The sequence below is a fragment of the Zeus faber genome, assembly GCF_960531495.2.
Source record: "Zeus faber genome assembly, chromosome: 16".
Lineage (NCBI taxonomy): Eukaryota > Metazoa > Chordata > Actinopteri > Zeiformes > Zeidae > Zeus > Zeus faber.
Window position 1 is genome coordinate 26,082,435 of NC_137202.1, and position 18,931 is coordinate 26,101,365.

The following is an 18,931-nucleotide window of genomic DNA, read 5'->3' on the forward strand; positions in this document are numbered from 1 at the left end:
GCCGGAGCGCCGTCGGGCGGGGCCGTGTAGCAAACCCCAACGACGCGAACCCGCCGCGCTGTCGTCCTTCTGCGCATGCGCCGCCAAATAGCCCAACCCTATATAGCTAGCCCGCCCATGCTAGTTAGCCGTGCGAAGCAGCAGCAGCAGCCCGCAGTAGGGGCTTGACCAATGACGTGAAAGTGGATTTTTGTTTTGTTTTATTTCAATTAAGTTAATGTCGAATAAACCGGTTTTTTTTGGGGTTTTTTTTTTTTTTTATTCCTCGTACTAGCTGATTAGCAAGCAGGCTACCAAAAACACGGGGGAGATCAGCGGAACGGAGGGAGGCTGCCAAGTCCCTGAGGTGGGTGGAGCGTCGCACACACCCCGGATCAACATGACCGGGTTATAACGCACGTCAACGTGTTCCGGCGTCATCCTGGGTAGGGTGCTGAACGCTTCCTTTCTTGCTTAAACTCTCGACGTTCTGATATTCGACTTAAGAGAAGAGGCGACACGTTTAGTGTTTGTTTATGACTCTTCTCTTGCTCCGACTGCAGGTTTTGTTTTAGTGTGACGTCCTTGTGTGCGCGTTAAATGAATAGTAGCAGTAATTACCTGCCGGGAGCGTTACCATATAACAAGGAATGGGGAAAAAGGAAAATAACCAAAAGCATTCTTTAATATCAATATCTAACTAAATCATGTTTTTGCAGCGTCATAGACTCTTAATTACGTCACGTGACGCAACGCTGCAAGATGATGGAAGACGATTTAACGTTATTACGTCATATCCTGTCAAGCCATTATTCTCTTATTAATGCCTTTTAGCCGGTTTCAATCCTATTGAGTTTACTGCAACATGTCTTACAAATGGGTCCAAGTGACACAAATCTTGATTCAGATTTTTTCTAGTCCCAGTTTCCATTTTGTAAACGAGCTTTTTGGTAGTTTGTGCAGATGATGATGATGATGATGATGATGATGATGATTATTATTATTGTTATTATTATTATCCCAGCCATTCTGCGGCTGAACCTGCCTGGCGCTCAGAAACGGTGAAACCTCACGGTATTCTGGGCAGTCGAGACATGCTGCGGTCCAAGTTTGATTCACAGGGGACCATATCTCTAGGAGGAGTAAATATAAAGAAAAAAACATTCAATGAGAGCGGAACGAACTAAGTAGTGGAGCAGAGCACTTTGGGAGAAGAAGTATGACTGATGGGGCTTTCACACAGGACATGGTGCACGCTGCGCTGTCTATTGGCAGATCGAGCAAAAGTTGTGTGTTTACAAATAAGTTTTAAGTCAAATAAGTTGTGTTTGTTCTTGCCTACACAAACAAATTTTAAGAAAGCGCTCCAAGTTGGTATCACGTCAAGATCAGAGACAGAAGGAAGTGATGCTGCGTTCCACGGGAATTCTGAAAACGAATTTGTGTCAGTAGTCCCCAGCTCTGTTATATTGGTAACCTCCCTCCAGTGAGTAGTACAGTATGTTAGTTATTGTTTATTTCTGTTTTTTGGCTTGTTTCCACATTGGTGCAATTGCTGCGACTAACCTGGACCTGTGCATTTTTTTTCTTGTTTTCTATGTCCTCCCACTAGAGTCTTGTACACTTCAAGCAATGGCTGGCAAAACGGAAGTAACCTCTGAGCGTATTCTTTTGGAGCCATACAAGTATTTGCTGCAACTGCCAGGTACTTGCTATTAAACAAACAATAGGTACTAGTCTAAAGCCTCTTTAAAGCTTCTTCAAACTCTATGCGTTGATATAGTGGTGATGCGTGGTTGCTCCCCGGCCTGCTGCATCCCTGGATCGATCCGGTCACGATTCACCTATCTCTCCCAGTGCCAAAAGTCATACTCAGCACATACACCACACAATAGACCCAGGGCTTGCGGGATGGGCGGGGCGCAGGTATGTGGGTGGACAGGCAGCGGGCAGCTGCCATGTTGCCTGTCACGCTCCAGCCCAACTGTGCTTCTCGTCAGTCCCGAAATTTTAATCCCACTCACATTAGCTTAGAACACATACACTCGCACACCAATCCTACTCCGAACAACACTCTATCGGACCAGGGTCTGCGGGGCGGGAGGGGCGTGAGTGATTCAGGTTTGACTTGCCTGAGGACTCGGCTTGGGGTGTGCTGCGACCTGGCGGGACTGCGGAGAGCGGCTGTGCGGCTTCTCTGCGGCGGGCACCCCAGGTCTGGGGTTGGTGGAGGGCCTGTATATCTGGCGACCCGCTGGCCCGGGTTCTGTGCCGGCGGCTGCGTCTTGGGCCTGCACCTCGGGGTTGGTTGTATGTGTGTGCCCCTGTGGTGCGGGGTCTCGTCGTGCTCCCTGGGACTGGGTAATGCTCCTCGTGGCTGGGCGTGGGGGTTGCTCCACGGCCCTCTGGCTTCTCTGCTGGCCAAGGGTTCTTCTGTGGCTGCAGGGCAGGGTACTCGGGGCTTTCCTGCAGCCGTAGGGTGTCTACAGGGCTGCGACCTTCTACACCAGTACCAATGGGGATAAGTCATGTACACTCACCGATGGATACCTTTTTCTTTTTTTATATTTTTATATATATATATATATATACACACACACACACACACACACACACCACAGCTGCTTGGAGTGCACCCCAGCACCCTCCTGGTTGCATTCCTCTCCTTTCCTCCCTCATTTACTGCTATAATAATGACAGGAGGGGGCCGTGTGACCAGTTGTAGTTCCAGTTTTCCTGAACCTAATTCACTGTTTTTCAATACATGTTGCCATCCAATGTTTGTTTTTGTGTAAATGTTGTTTGTTTCTATGTCTCACCGTGGTGATTCTCCCCCTCTTGGAGTAGTGATCAGTTGTCTATAGACCCAAACATGATAAATACTTCTCCAAAGAGGGGGGTTGGTGGTGGTTCTCCATAACCAAAAACTGTGCTCTTGTCATTCTACAGGTCGTCCACAGGACAGAGTTATTGCAGCAGTTCTTGATGATTTAAGAATGGATAAAGAGTTGCATTGCAGGTTGAGAACTTGAACTCCACTTGCAGACTAACTCTGTCCTGGATGCAATGGCACACAAATACTCTGTGTTGTATGCCCAGCATGCTGACAGCACAGGTTAAAAACAAACAAACAAGCAAATAAATAAAGGTGTAGTGGTGATGTAGGGTTGCCAGTTTAATCGGCTGAGTTTTGTTGACGAGTTTTCGGCATTCCAGTTTGTACTCGGCGTCCCACTCACTTGCAGCTGGCCTTCACAGAACAATCCCTGTGCCCAGCTGATTAATTCAGCGATATGTGTCAAAAATAGCTTTAGAATGTAGCTCCCTTTAAGACGACTTACAGTGGTTTATTCCCTCTGCGGCCTTTCATTGAGCTAACATAGTTAGCACGCAGCTATGTCACTATCTCGCTGCTGGACACACAGGGATAGGATTGGTATCAACCCCCTCATGTCAGTCTGGTTAGATAGACAAAAAGCCAGTTCCACCTCAAAAACTAGGGTTTTGTTTTAATGGTGTACATAGGTCTACCTTGAAAAGTTTCAGGTTCATCACCTCGATCAGCGCGCATGTGTTAATCCGCAGCCACGTGTCTCAAAGCCTCCCAAGAGTACAGCATTGCACTGCCAGTCACTTTTCGTTCCGGTGTCAAATCCTCAAAAAAATTAAATATTCCAGAATACTTAAGCATGCACAGACATTCACAGAAACCCTGCTGGACGGTATGGTGCCGGACTCTGCCGTTACTCCGGCTGGATTTTCCATCTACCGGCACGACAGAACCACGGAGTCAGGTAAACGCAGAGGCGGTGGGGTCTGCATGGTAAACTCTCGCTGGGTTTCGGATATATCAGTACTTTCAAAACACTGCCCTCCGGACCTGGAGCGCATAACTATAGAAGTCCGTTCCTACTACCTCCCGCGGGAATTCAGCTTCGCTATAATCACGGCAGTCTACATACGCCCGCAGGCGGACAGTACGTGCACATTAGAGGACCTTTACGGAGTAATCAATGGACTGGAGAACGCTCACACCTTTCCTACCAGGGGTGAACAGACTCTCGACCATTGTTATTCACAACTACGGGACAGCTACAAAACCCTCCCCCGTCCGCCTTTGGTAAGGCAGATCACACCTCCATTCTTCTCCTACCAACCGACAGACAACGACTAAAGCAAGGAAAACGGGTTTGTCGGACAGTCCAACGCTGGAGTGAGGAATCCACTGCCACTCTCCAGGACTGTTTCGAAACCACGGACTGGCAGATGTTCTGTGTTGCAGCCGATGGGGACATCGATGCATACACACTCTGTCTCAGGCTACATCTCCAAGTGCATTGATGACGTCGTCCCGACAGTCAAGGTCAGGACTTTCCCCAACCAGAAGCCCTGGGTTAATGGTGATGTCCGTGCTAAGCTCGGAGCACGGTCCTCCGCCTATAGCTCTGGGGACATGGAGGCCTTGAGGAAGTCCAGATTTGACCTTCGGAAAGCCATCAGAGATGCCAAAAGAGCCTACAGGGACAAGCTGGAGTATGACTACCGCAGTTCCGACCCCAGACGCATGTGGTGTGGACTGCGCACCAACACAGACTACAAAGGGAGAAACGGGAGTGATGCTCAGCCAGCCGCCTCTCTTCCCGACGAGCTCGACACCTTCTACGCACGGTTTGAGGCGAGCGACACCATCCCGGCTGCAAGGCTAGCGGAGGACCAGCATGACTGCACTCTGTTCCTGTCTACGGCGGACGTGAGGAGAGCTCTTAAAAGAGTAAACCCTCGGAAGTCTCCAGGGCCTGATGGCATTCCGGGCCGTGTCCTCAGAGCGTGCGCCGACCAGCTGGCGGAGGTATTCACCTTCATATTCAACCTCTCCCTGATCCAGTCTACAGTCCCCATCTGCTTCAAACAGACAACCATTGTCCCGGTATCAAAGAAACAACCCATCACCTGCCTGAATGACTATCGCCCCATAGCACTGACCTCTACCATCATGAAGTGCTTCAAGCGACTAGTCAGAGCCCACATCTGCTCCTCCCTTCCTGACAACCTGGACCCCCTTCAATTTGCAAATCGCCCGAACAGATCTACGGACGACGCCATCGCCCTGGGAGTGGACACCACCCTCTCCCACCTGGACAAGAGCAACACATACGTGAGGATACTGTTTGTAGATTACAGCTCAGCATTCAACACAATTGTGCCCGCTAACAGAGTACCAGGCGGTGCTGCATCACCGCCTGGTATGGCGTTGATGCAGCACCTTATATTTGCCTTGTTTATTTTATTTTTTTATGCCCCCTACGCAGTTGTTGCTGTCATGCCCCAAGAATTTCATTGTACCGAATGACCTTGTGTACACTTAACAAATAAAACACTTTGAACAAATCTACAGTGCGTGCTCAAAGATGCTCACAGAACCATACATCCAATGAGGGTTGGGTAACGGGGAAGAATTTGGGAATATTATGTAGTATCAATATAATATACTTGGATGGTCTCATCCTATCATCAAAATTGCGTATAATGACGTGAAGCTTTAATTTAGTTACAATACTACAGACCGATGATAAACTATATTTTTGAATTGTCACGTAGCTCTGCAGCCAAAGCATACAACAGGATGCTTGTTCCATTTTTGGTATTCATTTTGCTCTGGGCCTGGTGCTGTAACCAGAATATTTGTGGAAGGCCGTACTTAGTTGAAATTCATATTATTTCGGGGTGATCAGTGTTTTATCCTGTGAACCTTTGACATTTTGCGGCGGGAATAATTTGACTTTTGATCACAGACACATTTTCAATGATTTTCATCTTCCGCTCTAGATGGGGGGGGATTACCGGACGGTATTGACAATTTGCGGGCACATAATTATATACGACAAATAGTCAGGCGGCACTGACAAGAGGAGAGTGACCCATTTTAACGTTGCGCTTGCGTGTCCTCGCTCGTGAAAAAGCCTCCTCATTAATTTTGCATCCTTCTCAGGAAAACAGGTGAGGACGAAGCTCTCCCAAGCGTTCAACCACTGGCTTGACGTTCCAGAGGACAAACTCCAGGTGAGAAACCGTCCCGTTGCTTTGTGACCGACTTCATAAGTTGCAGCAGCATTTGTCCCAATCTTCACCGGCGTAAGCGACTCTTTTATGACGCCCAAACTACAGCATGTCTTGTGTTCTCTCCCCGGTTCAGTTGCTCTCGCCCGTGTCTCTCTTCAAAATTCAGGAGCTGCAGTAGTGATGCAACAGGTCTTTACTCAAGAACTCGCTGCAGTTACGTAATTGCGCCGGAAGACAAATGGTTTCTTTGGTTTAAAAAAAAAAAAAAAAAAAAAAAGAATTTTTCTTTCCTGAAACAGATTCAACACCGGGTGCACTTTGCCCTCTCCATCTATTTTTCACTTGCTTCGCTCTTCTCACTTAAGTGAAAATAGTTTTCCACTCATTAATCATTGGGCTTAAGTGAGATTCATGTTTTACATTTGGGCTGGTAACTGAGACGAATATAAAATGTAAAAAAAAATGAAAAATAAATACGATCTCCGGGTTTATGCAAGTGATTATTATTATTTCAAGCCAAAATAGAGGTAGTTCTAGTACACAGTGTGGGCCGGTTGTTGTTTTTATTCTTTTTTTTTTTTTTTTTTTTTTCCCCCCATTCTTCTCCCTGTTCTGTTTGAAGTTGAATGAGCCCCCCCCCCCCCCCCCCCCCCCCATTTCCCTCTGGGATCCTGGGACTTTGTGGCGTCGTCGTGCACATGCTGATCATGTGACGCAAACCGAGACAGCGCAGTGGCTGTGGAGGAGAGGGATGGGACTGTTCTTCTGGTCGGTAATCTACTGGAGAAGAGAAGCACCGATGCCCTGCGGGGGGGGCTTTTAGTAGTCTCCAATGAAGCAATATTGTCCCATCTGACGTCCCTGCCCAGCCCAGAACTCTCCCATGCTCAGCCATCTTTTTTTTGCTTTCCGTGGTCTGGGGTCTCCCGTTCCTCCCCTTTAATACTCCTCTTCGTCGTCTAAAAGGAAATAAAGATCAATACTAATAGACTTTGGCATTTAGCCAATTAGGACACAGTGGGCCATTTTTAGAGCGCATCCTCATCAAATTGAGTTTCTGCCTCGGAGTGGTGTAGTATTACTAAAGAAAGTGGAGGCAAGCCGACGGAGTCCAGATGGTCTCAAAATGACAAACATCATCCAATTTCATCCCCATGGTCATGGAACGAAAGTGAGTATTTTTATTTTTTTTGAGGGGCGGGGGGGGCTTCTGGAAGCGGAGCACACACTGGTGTGTGTCACCCATGTATGTACTCTGACTGTCTCTGTACGCATGAGGTCTTCATAGGTGACTGAAGCGACACCAGCGAACACCAAAATGAGTTTTCTCAGTCCGAAAATGAGCTGCCCGTCCATGTATTTGCCTCAACTGAAGTTTGAGGCCACGAGGGGAAATGTGTAGATCAGTGTCCTGGCGTATTGTGTCGGCTGTCAGATTTGGGTTTATTTCACGTCGTTGAAAGACCCAGACGAAAAAAATGGGATAAATTGTTAATGGGATTTTTTTTTTTTTTTGCGCTTTTTTTTATTAAATTCATTTCATAAAACAGACTGCTTCTATTCTGCGTGTTTTGTGTTCCCAAGTACGGGATTAGCCGAATTGAGATTGCCACCACAGCGCAGAAAGCGACACGGCTTCCCAGGGACGTGCGTGTTTGTCTCGTCCAATTCAATACTGCTACGCAAGTCTGGCTGTTTGATACTGAGTAGTTAGACTCGAGGCAGGCAGATTGACGTTTCAGGTGCTTCCTCTCAAATGAGTCACCGATCCGGGCTTCACCGGGGAAGACCCTTTCCGTCATTCCTTGGATGGCACGAGCCCGTGACCCCTCCAAGCCGGTGGTTGTAAAGGTTCTAACAGGCCTGCGTGCAATGATAAAACACTCTGCAGTCGGATCCCCTCCGGGTGCAGAGTGCCAAGAGCGCTGATTATGTCAAATGGGTCGTTAGGTTGTCAAGAGGTCGTCCTTCTTCCTCGCAAAAAGGAAGCCTAGCGAAGCTGCTGTTGTCACTATGTTCTCAAAATGATCCCACCGCTGATCGGCGCCCACGTGCCTCTGATTTGAGTGAGCAATGCCACGGTTTATTTAATGTGTACGGTGCTCCCATGTCACCCTGCTGCGGTCGTTCCGTCACTAAACTTATAAAGAGCATCACTATTATCATATCATTCTGTTCGTTTATACTCACGAAAATAACTGTACGGCTCTATGTGTGCGGTGCAAGTCATTACATTTCACATATTCAACCCACTGGGGAAACCCATTTTTATTAACCTCTTTGGCTAAACTTAACGGCCAACCAAGTCCAAAACTTAATTATTTATTTTTACTATTGTATGCACCAGCAGGCTGAGAAGTGCACAAGAATGTGTCTTTCTGTCAAACGCAGGTTGAAAAACTAAAAACACACAGGCTACAGATACTGACATTAGGCTTATCGGATGTTCTGACGTTGTGGAATGTATTGTATTTATCATTGTCAAACATTGTGCGTGCGTGTGTGCCAGACTACATGGGTGGGTCAATTCTTGTATGTATTTTTTTGGCCCCTGCAATATTTCCTCTAGCTTCTCTCTATATGTGGCAGCCCTGTGGTACACACTGTATATTTGGCTGGTAAACCCTCGCTGAACCCATCGTACACACTGCCGGGCCCCTTCCCACCGCCCCCGGGTCATCATTCGTGCACTGCTGCCAGGATGTCGCCACCATGGAAACAGCCATGCCTCCAGACAGATAGCGACGGCGACAGAGGACACACTGTGTGGTTCATGTGGCTATTCATTCTTCATCAAAACCCCATTTGTGTGTCTCCACCGCTGGCCCGCGATCAGGCTCTGGCGGGGAACCTTTCTGCCATGTGTCTTCCCGACTCAATCTCTTGTGCCTCAAATTGTCCGAGGCCTCGAACGTCCCCGTCAGACCGCGGGGATGTATCGCAGAATTTATCATGGAACCGTTTTCGTCACCCGGGGGAAAAAGGGAGAACAAGACAATCTCTCCACAACTCTTTCTCTCTCTCTCTCTCTCTAGGCTTTTTTGGCTCTGTTGTTGGGTCAGCAGAACAGGTGTAAAACCCTGTATTGGTTGAATTGCCGGGGTTGTGCCGGCCCACGACCATCTGACAGCTGTTTGTCATTTCCCCCTCGCTACGTTGAATGCATCACACTCCCACTGCTGTGAGGGAATGTTTGCAATTGATAATGGGCCTCTGATTGTATTTCTGGCGGACGAGAGTGGGCTTTCAAGTCCACAGCCCCCAGTGATAATCAATGATGTCTCAGCGAGGGATGGCGGCAGAAGGCACTAAAGCAGTGGAGTTATGCAGCAGCGGCCTGACTCAAATTGGATTCCTCCAAAAAGCCCAAACGCTCACACACCCTTCTGAAGGATTGTGGGAGCTTGTGCTTTGGCTCAGCGGCTGCTGGTTTTGTTACCTGAGGATTCCAGGTTTGTGGAATTTGTATTTTGGCCTAAAGATTGCACTGTTGCTTTTTTGACTTTTTTTTGGGGGGGGGGGTTGTGTTTGGCAGATAAACGGCCAAACTGGCCCAGTGCCCGCCGCACTGGGCTTCACTTTGTCCTCCCACCCACCCCCACACAAATGCCTCTCATCACCACGGCACACCACTTGTCTTCTAAATCAAGCGCAGCCAGTCCAGGGAGTCAGGCAACTGGCGGCTGGCTGTTTGTCCAGCAACAGGAGACTGGAGCCTCATTTTCGGCCTCTTTAACATCACAGCGCCACCTGCCTGTGGAAACATCTGCAGAGATGTTGCCGTGTTCCACTCTTGGCAGCCTCCCAGCATATTATAGACCAGCCACAGATACCAGGGCTGGTCGAACACAGAGCAACCAAAAGGCGCTGAAATCCCCATAAGTGGCTTAATTTAAAGGGCTGGGATGAAGCCAGACATAGATAAATGGATGGCAGCGAGGCTCAACAAGAAACCTTTGCCTCATACGAGTTACTGAAACATGCTGATACAGCCGGTCATGTGATGCGCATCTGAGCGTCTATTGTTTTCTCCACAAGACTACATTTCTCTCCCTCCGCCCCTTCCCTGCCACTTCCTCCTCATGCTGCTCAAGGCTGCACTGTGTTCATGTTTTTGCCTCCACACGTCTCTCTATAGCTTCCTCCACCTCAGCAGGTTGTTTTCTAAAGTAGAGAAGGCTGTGGAGATGGTGCCCTCTACTGGATGCCAGCGGTAGCACATCAGTATTGCAGAGTTGACCATTGATTTGAATTTGAACAGCGACATACTACCATTTTCAGGGCAGGGGAGGCTGGATGCACAGACGTTGCATTCAAATAATTTGAGAAAAATTCTCGCAGCTCTGACCCGCAATGCAATAATTGCATCGCGGCTCATGCCAGATTGGAGAATACAGAAACATTTTGGAACAGCTGTGTCTTGTCGTTTCAACACTGACAATTTATGAAAAGAACAGACAATTATTCTGCGACAGCATTGCTGCCAATGTAGTGGGAACATGAGACGTTTTAGACAACATCTCACTTGGTGTGTAAAATTCCACTTTAATAGAGGCAAGGTTTGGACATCCTGACTTTGAAAGGAAAAGGTTTTACTTTAATTTTGTTAAACATTTTATCATTCTGTTTTATAATACCCTGGCTTGGTGCATGAGGCGCCGCTGCAGTCTCTAACCACAGCGCCTTGTGTCCAGGTGATCATCGAGGTCACGGAGATGCTGCACAACGCCAGTCTGCTCATCGACGACATCGAGGACAGCTCCAAGCTGCGGCGAGGCTTCCCCGTGGCCCACAGCATCTACGGCGTGCCGTCCGTCATCAACTCCGCCAACTACGTCTACTTCCTGGGGCTGGAGAAGGTGCTGACGCTGGAGCACCCGGAGGCCGTGCGGTTGTTCACCCGGCAGCTGCTGGAGCTGCACCGTGGCCAGGGCCTGGACATCCACTGGAGGGACACCTACACCTGCCCCACTGAGCAGGAGTACCGCGCCATGGTGCTGCGGAAGACCGGGGGCCTCTTCGGCCTGGCCGTGGGCCTCATGCAGCTCTTCTCCGGCTGGGACCGCGACCTGAAGCCCCTCCTGGACACGCTGGGCCTCTTCTTCCAGATCCGCGACGACTACGCCAACCTGAACTCGCAGGAGTACAGCGAGAACAAGAGCTTCTGCGAGGACCTGACGGAGGGCAAGTTCTCCTTCCTCACCATCCACGCCATCTGGTCGCAGCCCGAGAGCACGCAGGTGCAGAACATCCTGCGGCAGCGCACGGAGAACGTGGACATCAAGCGCTACTGCGTGGACTACCTGGAGAAGGTGGGCTCGTTCGCCTACACGCGACAGACGTTGCGGGGCCTGGAGGCGGAGGCCTACCGCCTCATCGAGAACCTGGGGGGGAACCCCGAGTTGGAGAGCTTGATCAAACACCTCAGCAAATTGTTCCAGGAGGCCCGAGCGGAGGGTGAGCCTTGCTTTGGCTAAAACGATTGACCTGCTATAGAGTTTTCGGGCGGGCGGGCGAGAGGGAGAGGGAGGGGGACAAAAACCCATGAAGACACTAGCCCAGGGCCAGGAAACAGAAACAAACACTGGTAGTCCATCAACCGTACATCATGTTACAACCGGGTGGCATGAATGCAAAATGTCACCCGAGTCCGTACAGTTGTTGTGTTGTGGATGGGAGCCCTTTAACATCATTAGGAAGTTTCTAACTCACCGCGTTTCCTCTGGTGTTGAAAAGCAGCTCGGATGGAGCAAAACAAATTCTAGCCGCTGATTTGTTTTGTTCCGTTACTCTCTGTGTGCAAGGTTGCCTCTCTCGGAGTGCCTCGCTCAACCGCACATACACCGATCCGCACATACTTCCCGGTCACCAAATGAAAAATCTGTTCTTTCTCAAGGTTGACGTGGATGGTTTAATGGATGGGTTTTTTTGGGGGTTTTTTTTTGCTATAATTTTGTGAGTGCGCACCTGCATGTGCCCACTAAACCATGTTTTAAATTCCCTCAATAAGTTGCTGCCACCGTGCCAACGTTGTAGATAAAAATGGAATCAAAACATTAAGAGTAACTGTTACCCATTTGTCTACTTGTCGCAACAGGTTTTGGGTTATTTGTGTTCACACTAACGCAGGTTGGGGCTTGACGTCAAGGCAGATTCTATTATTTCAGTTTTCTTTCTGCTGCTACTGCCCTCATATCTGGCACTGACGCAAACATTTTTTCATGTAACTCTAGAGACACATCTATTCTAATAACATGCTGTGGGTATGGCTGTTCTTTGCATTTATTTTAATAAAAGTATTTTAATAAACTCAAAGCCTGATAATGAATAAAATGGTGTACATCTATATCCCTCGTCTCCAATTATAATATTTACAGGACGCTGCAACTTGTTTGCAGATGCCAGCCCTTGAGCACTTGTGGTTTTGAGGTCAGTAACATTTCACTGTATCCATTCTAAATGGTTGCATGTAGTAGGGCAGGGTTTCCCAAACTGGGGTCTGCAGCCCCTGGGGGTCCTGGAAAGAATTGTAGGCGGTCCAAACATTTTAGATTTACATTTTTTCGCATAACATATTTACTAATTTTCTAATCATAAGTTTTGCCACTTTTTGTGTTTTAAGTGCTCCATGAAATCATCTCTGGTGGATCACACTACAAATAATGGAATGCTTTTCAAAACTGCGATCTTTTTGTTTGAGGGTTTTTCAACAGAAATAATCAAAAGGAGGCCTTGTTTCTGTGCCTAGGTGCCAGCTAATTAAATATGGAATACAAATAATCTTATGGATCACCACTTAAGTTAAACTGCAGTTTGTTATATCCCTGTCCTAGGTCATAAACCTTGATTGTAAATATACACTACTCACAAAAAGTTAGGGATATTTTGCTTTCAGGTGAAATTTCAGGATGAACCTATAATGCACTATAACCTTTACAGGTGAACTTAATTTGGCCTTCTCTAAACTTCTGAATGCACATGTCCAACTGTTCAATGTTTCAGTACTTTTTGCACAACTTGCTGTTCTCTCACAAGGAGCTGAACGGCAAAATTCACAACGGGTGTTTGATCCATGAATCAACCAATACATTTCCTGGTTCAATTAGAATTGGTATTTAAACAGTCCTCTTCATCATGCTGTTCACATTTTGACATCATGAGACCAAGACGACACCTAACAACTGATCAACAGTACCTCACCGTTGTGAGGCTTCAAACAGGATGTTCTCAGAGGGAAGTGGCCACTGAGCTTAGAGTGTCACAGAGTGTCATCAGCAGGTTGCAACAGAGATACAGAGACTGGAAGAGTCACAGAAAGGCATAGAAGTGGACGTCCTTTGGCCACATCCCACACTGATGAGCGCTTCATTGTGAACAGTGCCCTGCAGAACCGGATGATGATGCCACTCAACTCCAGGCACATTTAAGGGAGGTGAGAGGCACCAAGTGTCACGTCAGACCATTCAAAACCGTTTACATCAGCGTGGTCTGCGTGCTAGACGACCTGCAAGGGGACCTGACCACAACACCAGGCACAGGCATCATCGTCTTGCACGGGCCAGGGAGCATTTAGGCCGAACGAGGGACCAGTGGCCTCAGTGCTGTTCTCTGATGAAAGTCGATTCACATTGAGCTGAAATGATGACCGCCAACGATGTTGGAGATGTCAAGGAGAGCGCTTTGCATCAGCCACTGTTGGGCACACCTGCCCAACTGTGTTACAGTGTGGGCAGGTGTGTCCAGTCAATACAGAACTGCCCTACACTTTGTGAATGGTACAGTGACAAGCCCATACTACCTGAATAACATCATTCATTACATTACATTACATTGCATTTAGCAGACGCTTTTACCCAAAGCGACTTACAATTATTCAAACACCGACGGACGCAGCCATCAGGAGCAATTAGTGGTTAAGTGTCTTGCTCAAGGACACTACAGCATGCTAGCAGGAGGAGCCTGGGATCGAACCAGCAACCTTTAGATTACTAGACGACCAGCTCTACCTCCTGAGCTACCATCCCGTGAGTCATCATTCATCCAGTCATTGTGCCCCTGCATGAACAACACAGGCCTCATTTCATCTTCATGGAGGACAATGCTCCAGCTCATGGAGGTGGCGTCATTAGGGAACGGATGCTGGAGACTGGGGCACCTCAAATGAAGTTGCCCGCACTTTCTCCAGACCTGAAGCCCATAGAAAACCTATGGGATCAGCTGAGTGGTCGTGTAGAGGCTCGTAACTCCGTGCCCCAGAACCTCAATGACCTGAGGGCCCCCTTCAAGAAGAGTGGGGGGCCAGGCCTCAGCAGACAATAAGTCGACTTGTGAACAGCATGAGACGTGGTTGTCAAGCTGTAATTGATGCTCAAGGGCACATGACAAGTTATTGAGACATTGACATTTTTTGTTGTGGTAAACCCACCACTGTTGGTGGCTTTTGTTTCAATAAATTGTTTGTGATGAGGGAATCACCATTGCATGCTTCTACTTAAATGCCCTACTTTCATGATATAATATCACTGCTGTGTGAACTTTTTACATTTTCCATAAATTTCACCCGAAAGTCAAATATCCCTAACTTTTTGTGAGTAGTGTATATTACGGGGTGGCCTCTGCTTACATAACAGTCTGTCTATTCTGTTTCTAAAAGGGAGCACAGCGATGCAACATACCTGCCTCAGCAAACCCCGTCTCTGGCATTCCCAACGGCTGCAATTTATTTATGTGCTTATCGAAAATGAGTCGGGGCTTCTGCAAAGTATCATTCATCAATCACAACATCCAATTCTTGCAAAATCCCACAAACTTCTATCTCCCTCGTAATTTTCTATGGCGAAGCGGCCACTTGAGCAGGTAAAATTTGATGCATTTGTGATTTGATAAACAGAGTGGCATGCAGACTGGCTTTGTGGCTCTGACTTGTAAAGACCCAAAGTCAATCACAAAAACCACAACAGTGTCTCTGCTCATTTCATCCCCGCTCCTGGGCTGTCTAGATTGATTTTTTTTTTTTCCTTTTCCCTTTTTATATTTTCGTTCCCCCGCTCCTTTCTCGCCACCGACGATGACCCAAGTTGTGTTTCAGAGCAAAAAACAACAGCATTTGTGTGAAAAGTGAAGTGGCTGCCTCCCAGTACCCCCCCCCCCCCCCCCCCCCCCGACTCGTCTCCTCTCCACGATTTGGATTATTTATCACTGGAATGGATTACACGTTGGTCGCTTGCTAGCCGTGCTGCTATTTCATAAATACTCCCGCAACAATAAATATCACTTGAAAACCACATGCCACGGGAATGAAAAATAAAACCGCCTGAGTGCCCACTCTGGTGTGTATGCAATGATTCACAAAATAAAGTCTTGACATTAGAGCTGCTAATGTCTGTCGTTAGAGCTGCCAAACTAACAATTATTTTCGTTATCTATTAATCCGTAGATTATTCTCTCGGTTAATTGATTAGCTGTTTTATCCATAATTTGTCAGAAAATGCTGAAAAATGTCGATCACTGTTTCCCCAAAGTAGAAGGTGACGTCCTCAAAAATGTCTTGTCCACAACCCAAAGACATCCAGTTGACTGTCACACAGGACTAAAGAGACCAGAAAATATTCACATTTAAGGAGCTGGAATCAGAGAATTTGGAAATGTTGTTAAAAAAAAAAATTACTCGAAACGACGAATCGATTATCAAAATAGTTGGCAACTAATCGATTGATCCACTCGTCGTTGCAGCTCGTGAACTCGGCCTCACTGGTTTGAAATGAGTCGATATAAGCGGATCGGTCCCAGACAGAATAGGCGCGCCGTTCGTCAGAACGACCCCTCGTAGCGATGAAGAGTTTGGCTCTTTGGTTTGGTTCTCGACAGGTCACACGGTAAAAGCGAGCGGGGCTCCAAGACTCAATGGATCAATGGATCCAGTTGGTTTGACGCTCGGCGAGCGAGGAAGTTAATAATTTTCCGTTTGTGAATGGAGGATTCGCTCCCTCACCCGCTCATTAAAAAAGTGTTGTTCGCTACGACTGAATGGTCCACGAGTCTTGCATCATTATCAGCAGACCATAATAAGCAATAAGGGGGGGGGGGGGGGGCTGCGAAACGCATCCTCAGCCCCGTCACTCTGAAACCAAATTAAGTGCCACTTTGCCGAGCCTTTGATGAACACTGCCGTTCCGTGTAGCGCCTCAAAGACATTGTTGTTTCAACTTACACCTCCCCCCAAAGACAAATCAAAACTGTTTTCCACCAAAATCCGACCCGAGGTTCTCCCCTGTCAATGAAAAATACCTCTTCAACCCTACATTATTCATCACCAGGCGGTTATCAAATTCATAACGCTGCTTCACACACACACACACACACACACACACACAGTTTGGCGATCGACTCCTCGAAAGACGAGAATTATTGTGAATAAAACTCTGCAGGTGCCACAAGACCACAGCCGTCGAATTAAGGGACGCGAGCCAGGACGAAAGCCCAAGTGGACGCAGCCGCGTTGCCGCGCGTGTGACGTTGCATCACGTTGCATCAGTCGCCGGAATGATTTTATTTTAATTGTATTTTTTTGAGGGATCTCATTGCATAGCTGAGTCAAATCCATGATCCTCTTTAGACGGAAACGCTGTCAGCGGAGGGGGGGGGGGGGGGGGGGGTCGCGTGGGCCTCGGACCGCCACATCTGATCCACCCCGTGGCCTCGTCGGTCGGAACGCTCAGAGGGGCCGGCCCCGCAGGTGTCTGATCACGGGGCCGCGAGCTGGCGTGACGGGGGCCTTTGTCCGGGTCTCTAACGACCCAAAATATTCTGTACGTTTTTTGGGTCCAGCGGGCAGCGGGTCGCAGCCGGTCGCTGTCCAGCGTGTTACCGTCGTGCAGAATGTCCGGCGGGATTCGGAACCGCATCTGACCCGGAGAGGGCTCTCACGTCCTCACGAAACTATGAGTGTGCTATTAAGTGAGATTTGGGAAAAGCTGCTTCATCAGCACAAAGTTGTGCGTCTAATAATAATAATAATAATACCCCCCCCCTCATTTCCCATGAATCAGAATCAAGAGATGCTGGTTTTGGATGCCGGGTGTCATGAATAAATCATTTCCTCCTCGTTTTAGCACACAAACGGGGAAGGAGGATAAGGGGGGGGGGGGGGGGGGGTGTGCTGGAGACGGGATGATGATTGACGGCAGCCTGTTATGTTCCTCTTCTGCAGAGAAGCCAAATTTGTTGAAATAGCGATGCAGATGCACAGCAGCCAGCAAGGCTGCGCGCCCACTTCACTTTCAAGGTTCTGAGGCGGCCTGTACTTGTGCTGAATCCTGGCATTCTCACTTTCACACCACAGCTGACTTGAAGGCAAAAAGATCAGCCACAACATTAAAACCACCTTCCTAATGTTGTGTAGCTCCCCCTGGTGCCGCCAAAACAGCTGTGACCCGTGGAGGCATGGACTCCACAAGACCTCTGAAGGTGTCCTGTGGTATCTGGCACCAAGACGTTAGCAGCAGATCCTTTAAGCCCTGGAAGTTGTGAGGTGGGGCCCCCATGGATCAGACTTGTTCCAGAACATCCCACAGATGCTTGATTGGAATGAGATCCGGGGAATTTGGAGGCCAGGTCAACACCTTCAACTCTTTGTCATGTTCCTCAAACCTCAACCCTTGCAGTGTGGGAGGGCTCATTATCCTGCTGAAAGAGGCCATTGCCATCAGGTAATACCGTTGCCATGAAGGGGTGCACTTGGTCTGCAACAATGTTTAGGTAGGTGGTACGTGTCCTTCGTCCCATAGTGCATCCTGGTGCTATCTCTTCCCCAGGTAAACAACCTTCTTCCATTGCTGCATGGTCCAGTTCTGATGCTCACGTGTCCATTGTAGGAGCTTTCAGTGGTGGACTGGGGTCATCATGGACACTCTGACCAGTCTGCAGCTACACAGCCTCATACACAGCAAGCTGTGATGCTCTGTGTGTTCTGACACCTTTCTATCACAGCAGCATTAACTTTTCCAGCAGTTTGTGCTACAGCAGCTCTTCTGTGGGATCGAACCAGGCAGGCTGGACTTCAATCCCCACGTGCATCAATGACCCGAACGCCACCCATGAACCTGTCGCCGGTTCACCGGTCGTCCTTCCTTGGAGCACGTTTGGTAGGTAGTAACCACTGCACAGCGGGAACAGCCCACAAGACCTGTGGTTGTGGAGATGCTCTGACCCAGTCGTCCAGCATCACAATGTGCTCCTTGTCAAAGTGGCTCAGATCCTTACGCTGCTTCAACACATCAACTTCAACAACTGACTGTTCACTTGCTGCCTCATACATCCCACCCCTTGACAGGTGCCATTGGAATGAGATGATCCATGTTATTCACTTCACCTGTCAGTGGTTTTAATGTTGTGGTTGATCGGTGTGTATTTATTTATTTTTATGCCAAGCTTGTTTATTTCCTTTACTCGTCAATTAATTGTATGGAATACAGAAGACAAACGAGATGCTCCTTGGAGCGGAGACTCTCAAGTTGTTTATCTCCGAGTGCTCTGCAGAGTGTCTTTCTTCATTTAAAGAAACGAGCACGAGCAGAACACTGGAGGCTGTAACCACTTTTTTTCCAAACCAAACAAACCCCAAAAGTTAACCCTAACTACTAATCCTTCATGTGCTTTGGTTTACTATAACGGTTCTGCCCTTAAGGGGGGGGGGATCTTGAAACATGACAGATCTTTGTCATGTTTCATGTACATTGTGGTCACACACACACACACACACACACACACACACACACACACGCTCCGTCACAGTAGCTTCAGCTGGTTTTCTGAAGCTACTGTGACAGAGGCAGACGTGGCGGCTTCGATTGCCCGGGTGAGTAGGGGTGTATGCGGGGACCGGCTTCAAATA

At 48.1% G+C, this 18,931-nt stretch overlaps 1 protein-coding gene across 4 annotated transcripts; it reads left to right on the top strand.

Moving 5' to 3' along the window:
- The first annotated feature begins 180 nt into the window (after window positions 1-180).
- On the top strand, window positions 181-11,525 carry ggps1 (geranylgeranyl diphosphate synthase 1). 4 transcript variants are annotated; one of them, XM_080016211.1, is made up of 5 exons: window positions 181-346; window positions 1,592-1,684; window positions 2,929-2,998; window positions 5,969-6,039; window positions 10,734-11,525. In XM_080016211.1, exon 5 carries the CDS (start codon window positions 10,755-10,757, stop codon window positions 11,514-11,516), a length of 762 nt encoding a protein of 253 aa, XP_079872337.1. In that variant the 5' UTR covers window positions 181-346; window positions 1,592-1,684; window positions 2,929-2,998; window positions 5,969-6,039; window positions 10,734-10,754; the 3' UTR covers window positions 11,517-11,525. The 4 variants fall into 4 exon arrangements, with proteins under 4 accessions (XP_079872337.1, XP_079872336.1, XP_079872335.1 ...); XM_080016210.1 differs by lacking the exon at window positions 2,929-2,998 and having other exon boundaries at window positions 181-425; XM_080016209.1 differs by lacking the exon at window positions 2,929-2,998.
- The last annotated feature ends 7,406 nt before the right edge of the window (window positions 11,526-18,931 follow it).

What these genes read in the sequence shown, in the direction of transcription:
- ggps1 (XM_080016210.1), top strand. Translation starts at nt 1,612, where the DNA reads ATGGCTGGCAAAACGGAAGTAACCTCTGAGCGTATTCTTTTGGAGCCA. An exon ending in GTATTTGCTGCAACTGCCAG is followed by an intron (nt 1,685 to 5,968) that starts GTACTTGCTATT and finishes CATCCTTCTCAG; the next exon opens with GAAAACAGGTGAGGACGAAG. An exon ending in TTCCAGAGGACAAACTCCAG is followed by an intron (nt 6,040 to 10,733) that starts GTGAGAAACCGT and finishes CCTTGTGTCCAG; the next exon opens with GTGATCATCGAGGTCACGGA.